Source organism: Carcharhinus amblyrhynchos, chromosome 23 (genome assembly GCF_965287045.1).
Source record: "Carcharhinus amblyrhynchos chromosome 23, sCarAmb.v2.hapA, whole genome shotgun sequence".
Lineage (NCBI taxonomy): Eukaryota > Metazoa > Chordata > Chondrichthyes > Carcharhiniformes > Carcharhinidae > Carcharhinus > Carcharhinus amblyrhynchos.
In genome coordinates this window covers 9943633-9956590 of record NC_137346.1, presented here as the reverse complement: position 1 = coordinate 9956590, position 12958 = coordinate 9943633, and the positions used below count along the sequence as shown (strand labels likewise).

The 12958-nt window shown below is 48.5% G+C and overlaps 1 protein-coding gene across 11 annotated transcripts in view; it reads left to right on the top strand.

Moving 5' to 3' along the window:
• msi2b (musashi RNA-binding protein 2b) overlaps positions 1–12958 on the top strand; it is a 560852-nt gene that overhangs the window by 356259 nt on the left and 191635 nt on the right. For all 11 annotated transcript variants that reach the window (XM_080210479.1, XM_080210476.1, XM_080210473.1 and 8 more), the window contains exon 8: positions 12456–12538. In XM_080210479.1, the coding sequence (XP_080066605.1) occupies positions 12456–12538 (83 nt within the window). The remainder of the gene's footprint in view (positions 1–12455; positions 12539–12958) is intronic.

Sequence of the window (12958 nt, the reverse complement as noted above, 5' to 3'; positions counted from 1 at the left end):
ATGGGAGAAGACAGAAAAATGGGGACAAGGAGCTTATCAGCCATGATCGAATGGTGGAGTGGACTCGATGGGCCAAATGGCTTAATTCTGCTGCTATATCTTATGAACAGTTAGCACCATTCTCCAGCCCCATCTCCGCAGCCCTCTAAGTTGATCATTTTCAAATATTTTGAAACCTCCTATGGAATCTGCCTCCATCACTCTCCCAGGCAACGCCTTCCAAACCCCAACAACTCTCTGAGTAAAGAAGTTTCTCCTCATTTCACCCCTAACTCTCTCCTTCAGAGATGAACCTCTCATCTCTGGAATCAATCTAGTGAACCCCCTCTGAACTGCTTCCAACCACACTATATCTTTCTTCAAATATGAAGATGAGGAAAAGCTAGCTCTTTCGGGGGCTGGCGCAGAGATGATGGACCAAATGGTTTAAAGTTTATTTATTAGTGTCACAAGTAATCTTACATTAACACTGCAATGAAGTTACTGTGAAAATCCCCTAGTCGCCACACTCTGGCACCTGTTTGGGTACACTGAGGGAGAATTTAGCATGGCCAATCCACCCTAACCAGCACGTCTTTCGGACTGTGAGAGGAAACCAGAGCACCTGGAGGAAACCCACACAGACACAGGGAGAACGTGCAAACTCCGCACAGTTACCTGAGCCGGGAATCGAATCTGGGTTCCTGGCAATGTGAGGCAGCAGTGCTAACCACTGTGCCACCCTGTTACAGGTGGGACCGTGAATCATTCAATGATTATTATTATTCAGTCAAGGCTTGCTCTGGGGCATTGAGAATGTTTTGGTCAATAATTGACCGAAATATAGAGCATAGGCCAAGGCTCCCACATTACAAAGCAAGAAGTTATCTTTCTAGTATGTATATCTAGCTGCGTATGGGGGCTGAATTCCCTCCGGTCTTATTCATTCATGGCTGAGAACTCAACTGGAAAAAGGAAAGGCTGTGGTGAAACTTGGTTCGGAGACCGAGGCATTTTTATTACTTATCGGCATCACTGGCTGGCCAGCATTTATTGCCCATCCCTAGTTGCCCGAGGGCAGTTGAGAGTCAACCACATTGCTGTGGCTCTGGAGTCACATGTAGGCCAGACCGGGTGAGGACGGAAGATTTCCTTCCTTAAAGGACATGAGTGAACTAGATGGGTTTTTCTCACAATCAACAATGGTTTCATTGTCATCAGTAGATTCTTAATTCCAAATACTTCTTTACATTGGATTTGAGTTCCACCATCTGCCGTGGCGGGATTCGAACCCAGGCCCCGAGAACATTCGCTGAGTTTCTGGATTAATAATCTCGCGATGATACCACTAGTCCACCGCCTCTCCTAAAGGGCTGCTGAAGAACTAGCTTCGCCCGGGAATTCTAGGCACGCGCTACTGGAAAACTTCCCGAATGGGAAATTGTGTTTATTTTCTTTTCTTGAATTTGCTTCCCTCTGTCTCCGAACCAAATTTCACCATGGCCTTTCCTGTGTCGGGCTGAGTTCCCCAACTCCCAGCCCTGCGTTTGAGCTCAGCGTCTGAGTCTCAGACAGCAGATGCTGGAGTTTCCCCATCATGGTCTTCAGAGTGTAACAGCAAAGGATGTACAACAATCACCAGTGCCTGTCTCAATACAGATCAACATTTTCTGATGCAGGGGCCAGATGGCTACTGCAGTCTGACTGTCCCATTTACTTAGCGTTACATCGTGCCTGCACCTGTCTGATGCCTCTGTTTCCTTTTTGAACTTTTATTACATTCCGAGCAACATGCTGGAATCCAGGCTCCTGAGAGGCCTCTGTGTATGGACCATGGGAAGAACCTGCAAGGGTCACTCAAGGTATTATTGCATACGGTGTCTTCTTCAGCTCCCAAGTGGGATGCTACCAATCTACTAGTTTCAAAAGGATGTTATAGAATCCCCACGTTGCAGAAGGAGGCTATTCAGCCCATCAAGTCAGCACCGACCACAATCCCACCCAGGCCCTATTCCCATAACCCCACATATTTACCTTGTCATTTCCCCGACACTAAGGTCAATTAATCACGGCCTGTCAACCTACCCGCACATCTTTGGATTGTGGGAGGAAACCCATGCAGACATGGAGAGAATGTGCAAACTCTGCACATATAGTGACCTAAGGCCGGAATTGAACCCGGGTCCCTGGTGCTGTGAGGTAGCAGTGCTAACCACTGTGTCGATGTCAAGAATTTGTATACCATCCCTGCTGATACCTGGGACCCCTGTTCTGAACTCCTCTTGCATGGGGACAGATAACAATTTGGAGTCAGCACTGGGGTCCTGTTTATTAGAGGATCTCCCGCCTGCAAGATCCCCATCTTGGTTCCTACTCAGAATAAACCAGAGTGCTCACCACTACCTAACACCCCATTCAGCAGATCAGGATATTTCCCTGGTTTGATCCCTGGTTCCAGCTGAGTGGGGGTTAGAGAGGCTAGAGTTGGTCTGAGTGCCCCCAGAGTGGCTGAAGGAAAGAAGGTTGGAATTCCCCACCCTAGACACTGACCCCTTCGCCCACTTTTCCAAAGTGGATGTCAGCTTGGGTCAACTGTGATGTGCTGACCTACAACAATAAAAAGAACCCTTACAATTTATATAGTGCCTTTCGCAGCTACTGGACATCTTGAAGTGCTTCGCAAGCTTCATCACTTGATTAAATCAAGATTAATGTAGAAAATGCCACAAACAGTAACATGGTGAGCTGCACTGACACAGTCACACAGCATATGGGCATGAGCTACACAGTGCAGAACTTGTAACCCTTGTAGAGGAGCCCAGTGAACTGCAAGCAGCAGACAGCAAATTTAAAGTTTTTAAAAGTTTATTTATTAGTCACAAGTAGGCTTACGTTAACACTGCAATGAATTCACTGTGAACATCCCCTAGTTGCCACAGTCTGGCATCTGTTCAGGTACACTGAGGGAGAATTTAGCACGGCCACTGCATCCTATCCAGCACGTCTTTCAGACTATGGGAGGAAACTGGAGCACTGTGAGGAAACCCAAACCCACGCAGATACGGGGAGAATGTGCAATCTCCACACAGACAGTGACACAAGCCGGAAACCGAACCCGATTCCCTGGCACCGTGAGGGCGCAGTGCTATCCCACTGTGCCATCATGCTGCCTCACAGAGGGGAGAGAATAACATTTTGGTTTGAATCGGGTTAACAAAACTGTTTAAAAATAGAGACAGGACACTGGGTTGAAAGACATAGATGAGGTAATGTGGAACTGGTGGAATTTAAAGAGGCCTTTTTGATGTTGTCTTCTCCCTCTCCTTCCCATTTCACTACATCCCCCCCCCCCACTTCTTTCTCTGTTTCACAGACGCTCTATCACTCCCTCACACTCCCCTCCAGTCTGTCACATTCATGCTCACTTTCTCCTCCACACACTCTCCCGCTCCAGCCCGTTCTGTCTATTGTTTATCAGATTCCTGGATCTCTATGCAGCCCCCTCTCTGATACTGTCTGGGTCACAGCAAGGTTATGCAGTCCGACGACTCCTGCTAACTGAACAGAGATTTTCCCAGGAACCGTTCTGTCTGCATCGGGACCTGTGTAAACCACAGACACAAAATAATCGTCTGTGTGTAAAAACCTTTGTCTCTGCCGTAGCTTAATCATTTGTTTCTTCAGTGACTGACTCCCAATTCTGACTGAAAGCCGTGGAGATTTGTCCCCATGGTGATGGGATTAGATTTGTTGTCATTGTGGTTGGTGTGTCCTGGCACTGGTGTGGGTGAATGGAGTGCTGGAATGTGGGCTTGATTCCCTTCTATCTCCTTCCCTGCCCCTCCTATATTGCCTATTCCCTCTCTTTGCTGCCTTCCCTTCCTCTCTTCCTCCCCTCTTCCTCTTCCCTTGCTCCCCCATTCTGTCTCTCCTTTCCCTTCCCTGTCCCCTCCCCCCTCCTTCCCTTCCATCTCCTCATCTCACTTCCCTCTTGGTTCCACGTTTTTCCTTTCCTCCATGTTTACACTTCCCCTCTCCTCCTCCTGTCTTCTCTCCCCTTCCCTCCCCTCTCCGTTCCTTTCCTCTCCTCTCTCCCCCTCTCTTCTCTTCCCTCCCCTCCCCTTTTCTTGTTCATGTGTTTTCCTATCCCAATGATGGGTCCACAGGGCAAACTGTGGGGTGGGGGAGGAGGCGTTGTTTGCCACTTTGTCTAAAAGAGTGAATTTCACCTCTTTCCCTCCCCACAAGCACCGTTAATCTGGGGGGGGGGGGAGCGGGGGAGGAGAGAGCTGGAGAATTTATTTAAATGGATTTTCCATGCAAGCTGTGGGGAGGGTGGATGTGAGGTAGACTGTGTCCACAGTGTGGGGGTGGAGTTACTGCTGCCTTCTAGTCACCCGATCAGTTGCTCACAGCAATCGTTTGGACCATTGATCGCTACACCCCATGGAAGAGGTGCTGGCCTAGTGGTATTATCGCTAGTCTATTAATCCGGAAACTCCGCTAATGTTCCGGGGACCCAGGTTCGAATCCCATCACAGCAGATGGTGGAATTTGAATGCAATAAAAAAAACCTGGAATTAAGAGATGACCATGAAACCATTGTCGATTGTCAGAAGAACCCATCTGGTTCACTAATGTCCTTTACAGAAGGAAATCTGCCGTCCTTACCTGGTCTGGCCTACGTGTGACTCCAGAGCCACAACAATGTGGTTGGCTCTCAACTGCCCTCAGGCAACTAGGGATGGGCAATAAATGCTGGCCAGCCAGCGACGCTCATGTCCAATGAATAAAGAATAAAAAGAACCCTACATTACAACAATAACCGCACTTGACAAAAAAAAACCTCATCGGCTGTAAAGTGCTACGGAACATCTTGTCGTTGTGAAAGTTAACACATCGACGCAATTTATTTTGCATTCCTTTTAACCAGTTTGATGGAAGCAGGAGGCGAGGGATTTTTCAGCAATGTTGATGTGTACCAAGGACGTGTGTTTGTCAGCCTGTGGTGGGAGGTTGCTGATCCTCTATCCCTCTTCCAAAGACAGTGCTGGGAGACGAAAGCCCATCTGAGTTGGTGACAGGTTTAGTCACTTCTTTACTCACTCAGTGGAAACTCCTTCTCCTTATTTTAGTTGGCTTTGAGTCTGGCAAGAGGAATCCATGTCTGTTGACAATAACAACAACAACTTGCATTTATATAGCACGATTTCACACAGCTAAGAAGTCCCAAGATGCTTCACAGGAGCATTATCGAACAGAAATTGACACCAAACAAGTTGAGGAGATATTAGGACTGGTGAAAGACATGGGGCAGCACCGTGGTTGGCACTGCTGCCTCACAGCGCCAGGAGCCCGGGTTCGATTCCCAGCTTGGGTCACTCCCAGTGTGGAGTCTGCACATTCTCTCCTGTGTATGCTGGGGTTTCCTCTGGGTGCTCTGGTTTCCTCCCACAATCAGAAAGACGTGCTGGTTAGGTGCATTGGTCATGCTAAATTCTCCCTCAACATGCCTGGACAGGTGCCAGAGTGTGGCGACTAGGGCATTTTCATGGTAACTTCATTGCAGTGTTAAGGTAAGCTTACTTGTGACACTAATAAATAAACTTTAAACTTGGATAGACTTTAAGAACCGGAAAGAACAAAGAAAATTACAGCATAGAAACAGGCCCTTCGGCCCGCCAAACCCTGCACCAACCATGCTGCCGTGTTAACCTAAACCCCCCTACCATCTCCCTCTATTCTCATCCTATTCATGTATTCATCCAGACGTCCCTTAAAAGTCACTATCGTTCTGCTTCCACTACCTCCCCCGGCAGCGAGTTCCAGGCATCCACCACCCTGTGTGTGAAAACATTTACCTCGTACATCTCCTTTAAACCTTGCCCCTTGCACTTTAAACCTGTGCCCTCTAGTAATTGACTCTTCCACCCTGGGAAAAAACTTCTGACTATCCACTCTGTCCGTGCCCCTCATAATCTTGTAGACTTCTATCAGGTCGCCCTTCAACCTCCGTCGTTCCAGTGAGAACAAACCAAGTTTCTCCAACCTCTCCTCATAGCTAATGCCCTCCCTCTATACCAGGCAACATCCTGGTAAATCTTTTCTGTACCCTCTCCAAAGTCTCCACATCCCCTCTGGTAGTGTGGCGACCAGAATTGAACACTGTATTCCAATACGGAACACCGTGAAGGAGGAGAGAGAGACAGAGAGATTTAGGGAGTGAATTCCAGAGCTCAGAGCCTTGGCAGCTCAAGGCATGGCCACTAGTGGTGGACCAGGTAAAATGGGGTGTGCACATGAGGCCAGCGTTGGATGAGTGCAGAGATTTCAAAGGGCTGTGGATCTGGTAAAGACGTTGGAGGTAGGTAGGGGCGGAGGGTATGGAGTGATGAGGAGGAGAATTTTATAAACGGGGCTTGGCAGACTGGTAGTGGTCACATCGATTATAGGTAAATGGAATTTGGCGTGAGTGAGCGTACGGGCAGTGGGTTTCTGGGTCTGAGCTTCGCTGTATTTTGACTTAACTTTTGTTTTGGGGCAAACCATTTTATCTCATTAAAGGTGAAAGCTCGCAGTTGGTAATGGGAGGTGGCGCACATTGTGGGGGGAGTTTCATTAATACCTGGTGCGTGAGTGGGTTTGGTATTGTCTGAACCGACTGAAGTAACAGTGACTGACAGGCCAGCAGCGTGGCGCTGCCAAGGACTGTAAACTGACCCAAATGCCGAACCTTCTTCTGCCTGTATCAGCATTCAGGGACAGCAGCTGCAGGGAGTGAGATCAGAGCCCAGCTACTCTGATTTTGAGGGGCTTTTTTAAAATCCAGGAATGAAGTAGAGGAACCTGTTCGGGAAGGAGGTCAGCGCCGAAGGAATCCGATTGTGGAAGTGACCTGACCTCCTTGAAGAGAAATCTCTTAACCAAAGAGTGGTCAACCTGTGGAATTCGCTACCACAGAAAGTAGAATCGCAGAATCCCTGCATTACAGAAGGAGGCCATTCGGCCCATCAACTCTGCACTGACCACAGTCCCACCCAGGCCCTATTCCAATAATCCCACACATTTACCCTGCTAATCTCCTTGATACTAGAGTCAATTTGGTATGGCCAATCAACCCAACCCACATATCTTCAGACTGTGGGAGGAAACCCATGCAGACATGGGGAGAACGTGCAGACTCCACATAGACAGTGACCTGAGGCCAGAATTGAACTTGAATCCCTGGCACTGTGAGGCAGCAATGCTAACCACTGAGGCGGAAACGTTCAACATTTTCAAGAAACAGTTGGATATTGCACTTGGGGTATCAAAGGATATGGGGAGAAGGTGTGATCAAGCTATTGAGTTGGATGATCAACCACGATTATCATGAATGGTGGAGCAGGCTCGAAGGGCTGGATGGCCTCCTGCTGCTTCTAGTTTCTATATTTTGCCCCTTGGCTCATGGGAAGATGCGGAGAGATGGAGGCGGGAAGGAAAGAGTTACCAAAATAGGGTTGGGGATTAGATTTAAATGTGTCGCTCTGTGAGACCAGAGCCAGGGATAGAACCCATGGGCCCCCAATGCCTCTCCTGTTTACATAGGAGCATAAAAGCAGGAGTAGGCCATTGGGCCCTTCAAGCCTGCTCTGCCATTCATTATGATCACGGCTGATCAAATTCAATGAGCTGATAGCTCTCTGCGCGCCCCCCTCTCTGCCCCTGCCCTCTCTCTCTCTCTCTCTCTCCCCCCCGCCCCCACACACACACCCCCCATATCCCTTGATCCCTTTAGCCTCAGGAGCTATATCTAATTTCTTCTTGAAATCACGCAATGTTTTGGTCTCAACTGCTTTCTGTGATGGTGAATTTCTGGACCCTCAGGTGCGCCTGTGCAACAGAGTTTATAAAAGGCCAGAGGACAAAGACTGAGTGTTTCACAACCGTATCTATTTCAGGATCAGTGAGTCTCTCTGCAATATATTTTCAATATCTACTCTACTTTATCACCACATTACAATACCTCAAAAAAAAACTCATAAAAAGCACCAAGGTGAGTCGACAAATGGACAAGATTGAAGTCAATGGAAGGCATTCTTGAGAAGCGTGTGCATTGTGAAACAGGGTTACTGACTCACTGTGAGCCCTGTGATGCACTCCTGTGTCACCGATCTTATTCCTCATAGCCCGTTCACAATGAAGAACACTTCAGCCACGACACCACCACCTACTCACAAGATAATCATGGGTGACAAAGGCCATCGAGTCCAGTTCACCTCATCCATCCCAGAATGATGCGCCGACATGCGTGTTAGCAGCAGGATTAAGCTATTCAGCTTCTCTGCCTTTTGATAACATCACCTACATTATACCATTGATTACAACTCAAAACTATTTGATTGTCTGTAAAGTGATTTGGGATATTGTGAAATGTAGGTTTTGTCTTCGATTCCACCTGCACGCAGTAGGCAGACTGACCTTAGACATGGTGACATTGGAAAGACACATTGCTGAGTTTCTAAGCAGAATTAATCAATTCTCAAGAATCAACTAATGTAAGGAAAGTGGCTAATAATTCACCACATTTACAAAAACAATTGAAATTTGTAGCTAATCCCCCTCGTTTCCCCCCTCCAAAATTTACTTTCAAACCACCCCCTCCTTCCCCGATACCCCCTCCTTCCCCCAATCCCCCCCTCCATCCTTCCCCTAATCGCCCCCCCCTCCCCATCCTTCCCCTAATCGCCCCTCCTCCCCATCCTTCCCCCAATCCCCCCAACTCCCCATCCTTCCCCCAATCCCCCCCACTCCCCATCCTTCCCCCAATCCCCCCCACTCCCCATCCTTCCCCCCATCCTTCCCCCAATTCCCCTCCTTCCCCCAATTCCCCTCCAGGCACCCCGATCCTTGGAGCTAGACTTTGTTTCTTTTCATTTGGGGAACACGCGTGTTGATGGCTGGCCAGCATTTATTGCCCCTCCCTAGTTGCCCTGGAAGGGCAGTTAAGAGCCAACCACATTGCTGTGGCTCTGGAGTCACATGTAAGCCAGACCGGGTAAAGACGGCAGATTTCCTTCCTTAAAAGCCATTAGTGAACCAGATGGGGTTTTTATGACAATCAACAGTGGTTTCATGGTCATCAGTAGATCCTTAATTCCAGATATTTTTTATTGAATTCAAATTCCATCATCTGCCGTGGCAGGATTCGAACCCGGGTCCCCAGAACATTAACTGAGTTTCTGGATTGATAGTCTAGCGATAATACCACTAGGCCATCGCGTTGCACCGTTCTCTTTTTTTTGGCGGGCGTTAAGCAAGCACATTGAGGATTTGAGTTTCCAGAGAGTGGTTTTGAGGCCTGCGAGGATGCGGGGCACATTCACGGTCCACAAAGCAGATTAATTTCCAATAATACTCTGCTGATTAAAAAAAAAAACATGCTTAAAAAACATAACCTAAGAGGTTAATCTCCATTCTGTCTTCCAGAAGCTGTAACGCGCCCTAAGTGTGTGCAGTTATAATTAAATGTAATTATGCAGTGCGCAGGAAATGTTGTGTAAAAATGCTATGTTTAGCCCGTCTGTTGAGCACTTAGTGAAGCCTCACTGCAGAGATTGTGAATGCACTGGAACTGAGAATGTACACTCCCGCCCGACATTACTGCGAGCTTGGTGCCTTCACTGGGGCCTTCTTTTTTGGCAGCGCAATGGCCATCAAAGGACCATGTTGCCTCGTAGCGGAACTGTCAGGACAATCCCAGACAACAACCCCTTCTTTTCCAGCAATCCCGATGGAGGCTCAAGATGCAGTTTTAATTTCCTGCCTGCTATCTTTAGCCCGGCTGGCTAATACGCTCTCATCAAGTTCCCGTCTGCTCTTGCCTTGGCTGTTAACCCATTTAAAATAAACGTCTTACTGGAGTGCTATTAATATAGCGCCGACTGGAATTAACCCACTCTTCCCACCCCCCCCACCCCCACCCCCACCCCCACACACACACACACACACACACACACACACACGCACGATGAAGGCAGATGGGAAGGTCATTATCAACGTGGTGATGCAGAAACTACTACCACTGGGTGTCCATTGCGCCCACAGCACAAAATGATAGTGGGAATAGTTCTTCTTTCTGAATTAGCAGACTTTGCATTGCGAACCCGACGTCACAGATTCCTTGCACACAGACTGAGGCCATTCAGCCCATCATGTATGTGCCAGCTCCCCGAAGGAGCAATCGCCCGTTGCCACTCTCCGGGACCCTGCGTGGCCTTGCTTCAAAGTTTACCACTGCCACGGTGTTCTTGTGTTATGATGATGGCTACTGCACACTTCAGAAATACTTCGTTCATTGTTGGCGCAAAGTGGTGAGGTGGCACAGTGGGCAGCACTGCTGCCTCACAGTGCAAGGGGATCCAAGTTTGATTCCTGGCTTGTGTCACTGTCTGTGTGGAGGTTGCACATTCTCCCCGTGTCTGCGTGGGTTTCCTCCGGATACTCCAGTTTCCTCCCTCAGTCTGAAAGACGTGCTGGTTAGGTGCATTGACCCAAACAGGCACTGGAGTGTGGCGACTAGGGGAATTTCACAGTAACTTCCATTGCAGTGTTAATATAAGCCTTAATTGTGATTAATAAATAAAACTTTAAGTGCTTTGGGTGTCCTGAGTTTCTGGAAGGTTCTATGGAAACGTAAGTTCTTCTCTCATGAAAACAAAGGATAGTCATCTTGGTACTTTGGGCTGTCTGGGGAGGTGGTGGCCCAGTGGTACTTTCACAAGACTAGTAATCCAGAGACCCAGGTAATGTTCTCCCACCGCGGCAGATGGTGAAATTTAAATTCAATAAAAATCTGGCATTAAAAGTCTAATGGTGACCATTGTCGGTTGTCGTAACAACCTATTTGGTTTACTGATGCCCTTTTTGGGAAGGAAATCTGCCGTCCTCACCCGGTCTGGCCTACATATGGCCCCAGATCAACAGCAAGGTGGTTGACTCTCAACTGCCCTCTGAAATGGCCTGGCGATCCACTCAGATCAAGGACAATTAGGGAGGCAGCAAATGCCCACATTCCATGAGTGAATTAAAAAAAAAAATCAAGCCTGTGCGAATGTGAACGTTACAGAGCCACACAAGCAGCATGCAAATGTTTGTATCCCTAATAATTTACATTTATCGTAAGGTTGTTGATTTAGGACGAATCTATAAAAGCAGGAGAAAAAAGGGCAGTTCTTTCCAAAATCCCAAGTCTATGGAGCTTAAACAGGACAAGACAGCGAGTGAAGAAATGTATACATGGTCACCATATCTTTGACACAGTGCCACTGGAGGTCTAACTCTTTTTCCTCCAGCAGCTATTAGCTAGAGGGAAGTCTCACTGCATTGAGTTTGACTTTTAAAGTCTTACTTACTCAGGGGACAGTGTCTGTTTGACAGCGCACTGGAGCAAACAGTCTATAGAGTCTACTTAAAAAGAGCCTTTCCATTGGTGGTGGTGGGGGGGGTGGTGTGGTGTATCATCTCACTTTAGCAGTCCAATGTGTTTCAAGACCACCTCTACGTTGCTGGTCATAACAGCTGCATTACTGGTGGGATCATTGATGAGAAATACAGCCGCCCTGCACCTCCACCACCACCAATCATCCCTCCCCTCTTTGCCCATTCCCGCAGGTTTTAGAGTAGATTGTCTATTGACACCACACTGAATTATATAGCAAATGCAGTGTATGCAAACTGCAGCAGTCTACAGAATCTATTTAACAAGAGCCTCCATGATCTAGTTAGTGTGTAGTCTCCAGGTGCAACTGCCGGGGGTTGGGGGTCGAATAGCCAACCGTCTTCATTCTGGTGGGGAGTTGTGACCTCGCTTTACACAGCCATGCCCTTTTGGGGTGGCACTGCCGCCTCACAGTGCCAGGGCCCCAGGTTCGATTCCCGGCTTGGGTCACATGGGAACGTGCAGAGTCTGTATGTTCTCCCCGTGTATGCGAGGGTTTCCTCCGGGTGCTCCCACAGTCCGATTGACATGCTGGTAAGATGGATTGGCCACGCTAAATTCTCCCTCAGTGTAACCCGAACAGGCGCCAGAGTGTGGTGACTAGGGGATTTTCGCAGTAACTTCATTGCGATGTTAATGTAAGCCTACTTGTGACACATAGATAAAGTAAAAAATACAAACAGAGTCTGTGAGCTGCTTCTGTGGGAACGAGATAGAACAAAAGAGCGACGGACAGAGTAATTATTTCACTGAGAGAGTGCCTCACAGAGACAAAGTGACATTTCCTGCCTGCTGTTTGTGCATTCCTGGCATTCGTTACATATTAATAGTCCTTGGGAGACTAATTAGTGCTGGAGTGAATGGAGTTTAATGGCTAGGTACAGATACCTTATGATGTGTCTGATCCATGGTCCCCTAATAGGGAGTCCAGCAACCTGGGTGGCCTTGATTAAGTGGCAGCAGCTAAAGTTCCTTTCCTTTTCTGCTCCTCTTTCAGGATTCGGCTTCGTAACTTTCGAAAATGAAGAGGTTGTGGAGAAAGTCTGTGAAATCCATTTCCACGAAATCAATAATAAAATGGTAAGCGAATGTCACACGGTTCCAGAGGATGTTCCGGCTGAGTCTGAGGGAATGTTCCATTACAGCTGTTAACCCCCCCTCCCCACAACCCTCCACCCTGTCCTTACTTTCCCTCCCACTGCTCCCAATCATCGCCTCCCCCTCACACCCCACCCTCCCCTTCCTCCCTCCCTTCACCCCTTTCCCTCCCTCCTCCCCCCCCACCCCTTTCCCTCCCTCCTCCCCCCCACCCCCCCACCCCTTTCCCTCCCTCCTCCCTCCTCGCCCCCCCACCCCTTTCCCTCCCTCCTCCCTCCTCGCCCCACCCCACTCCCTCCTTCAACCCCCCACCCCACTCCCTCCTTCAACCCCCCACCCCACTCCCTCCTTCAACCCCCCACCCCACTCCCTCCTTCAACCCCCCACCCCACTCCCTCCTTC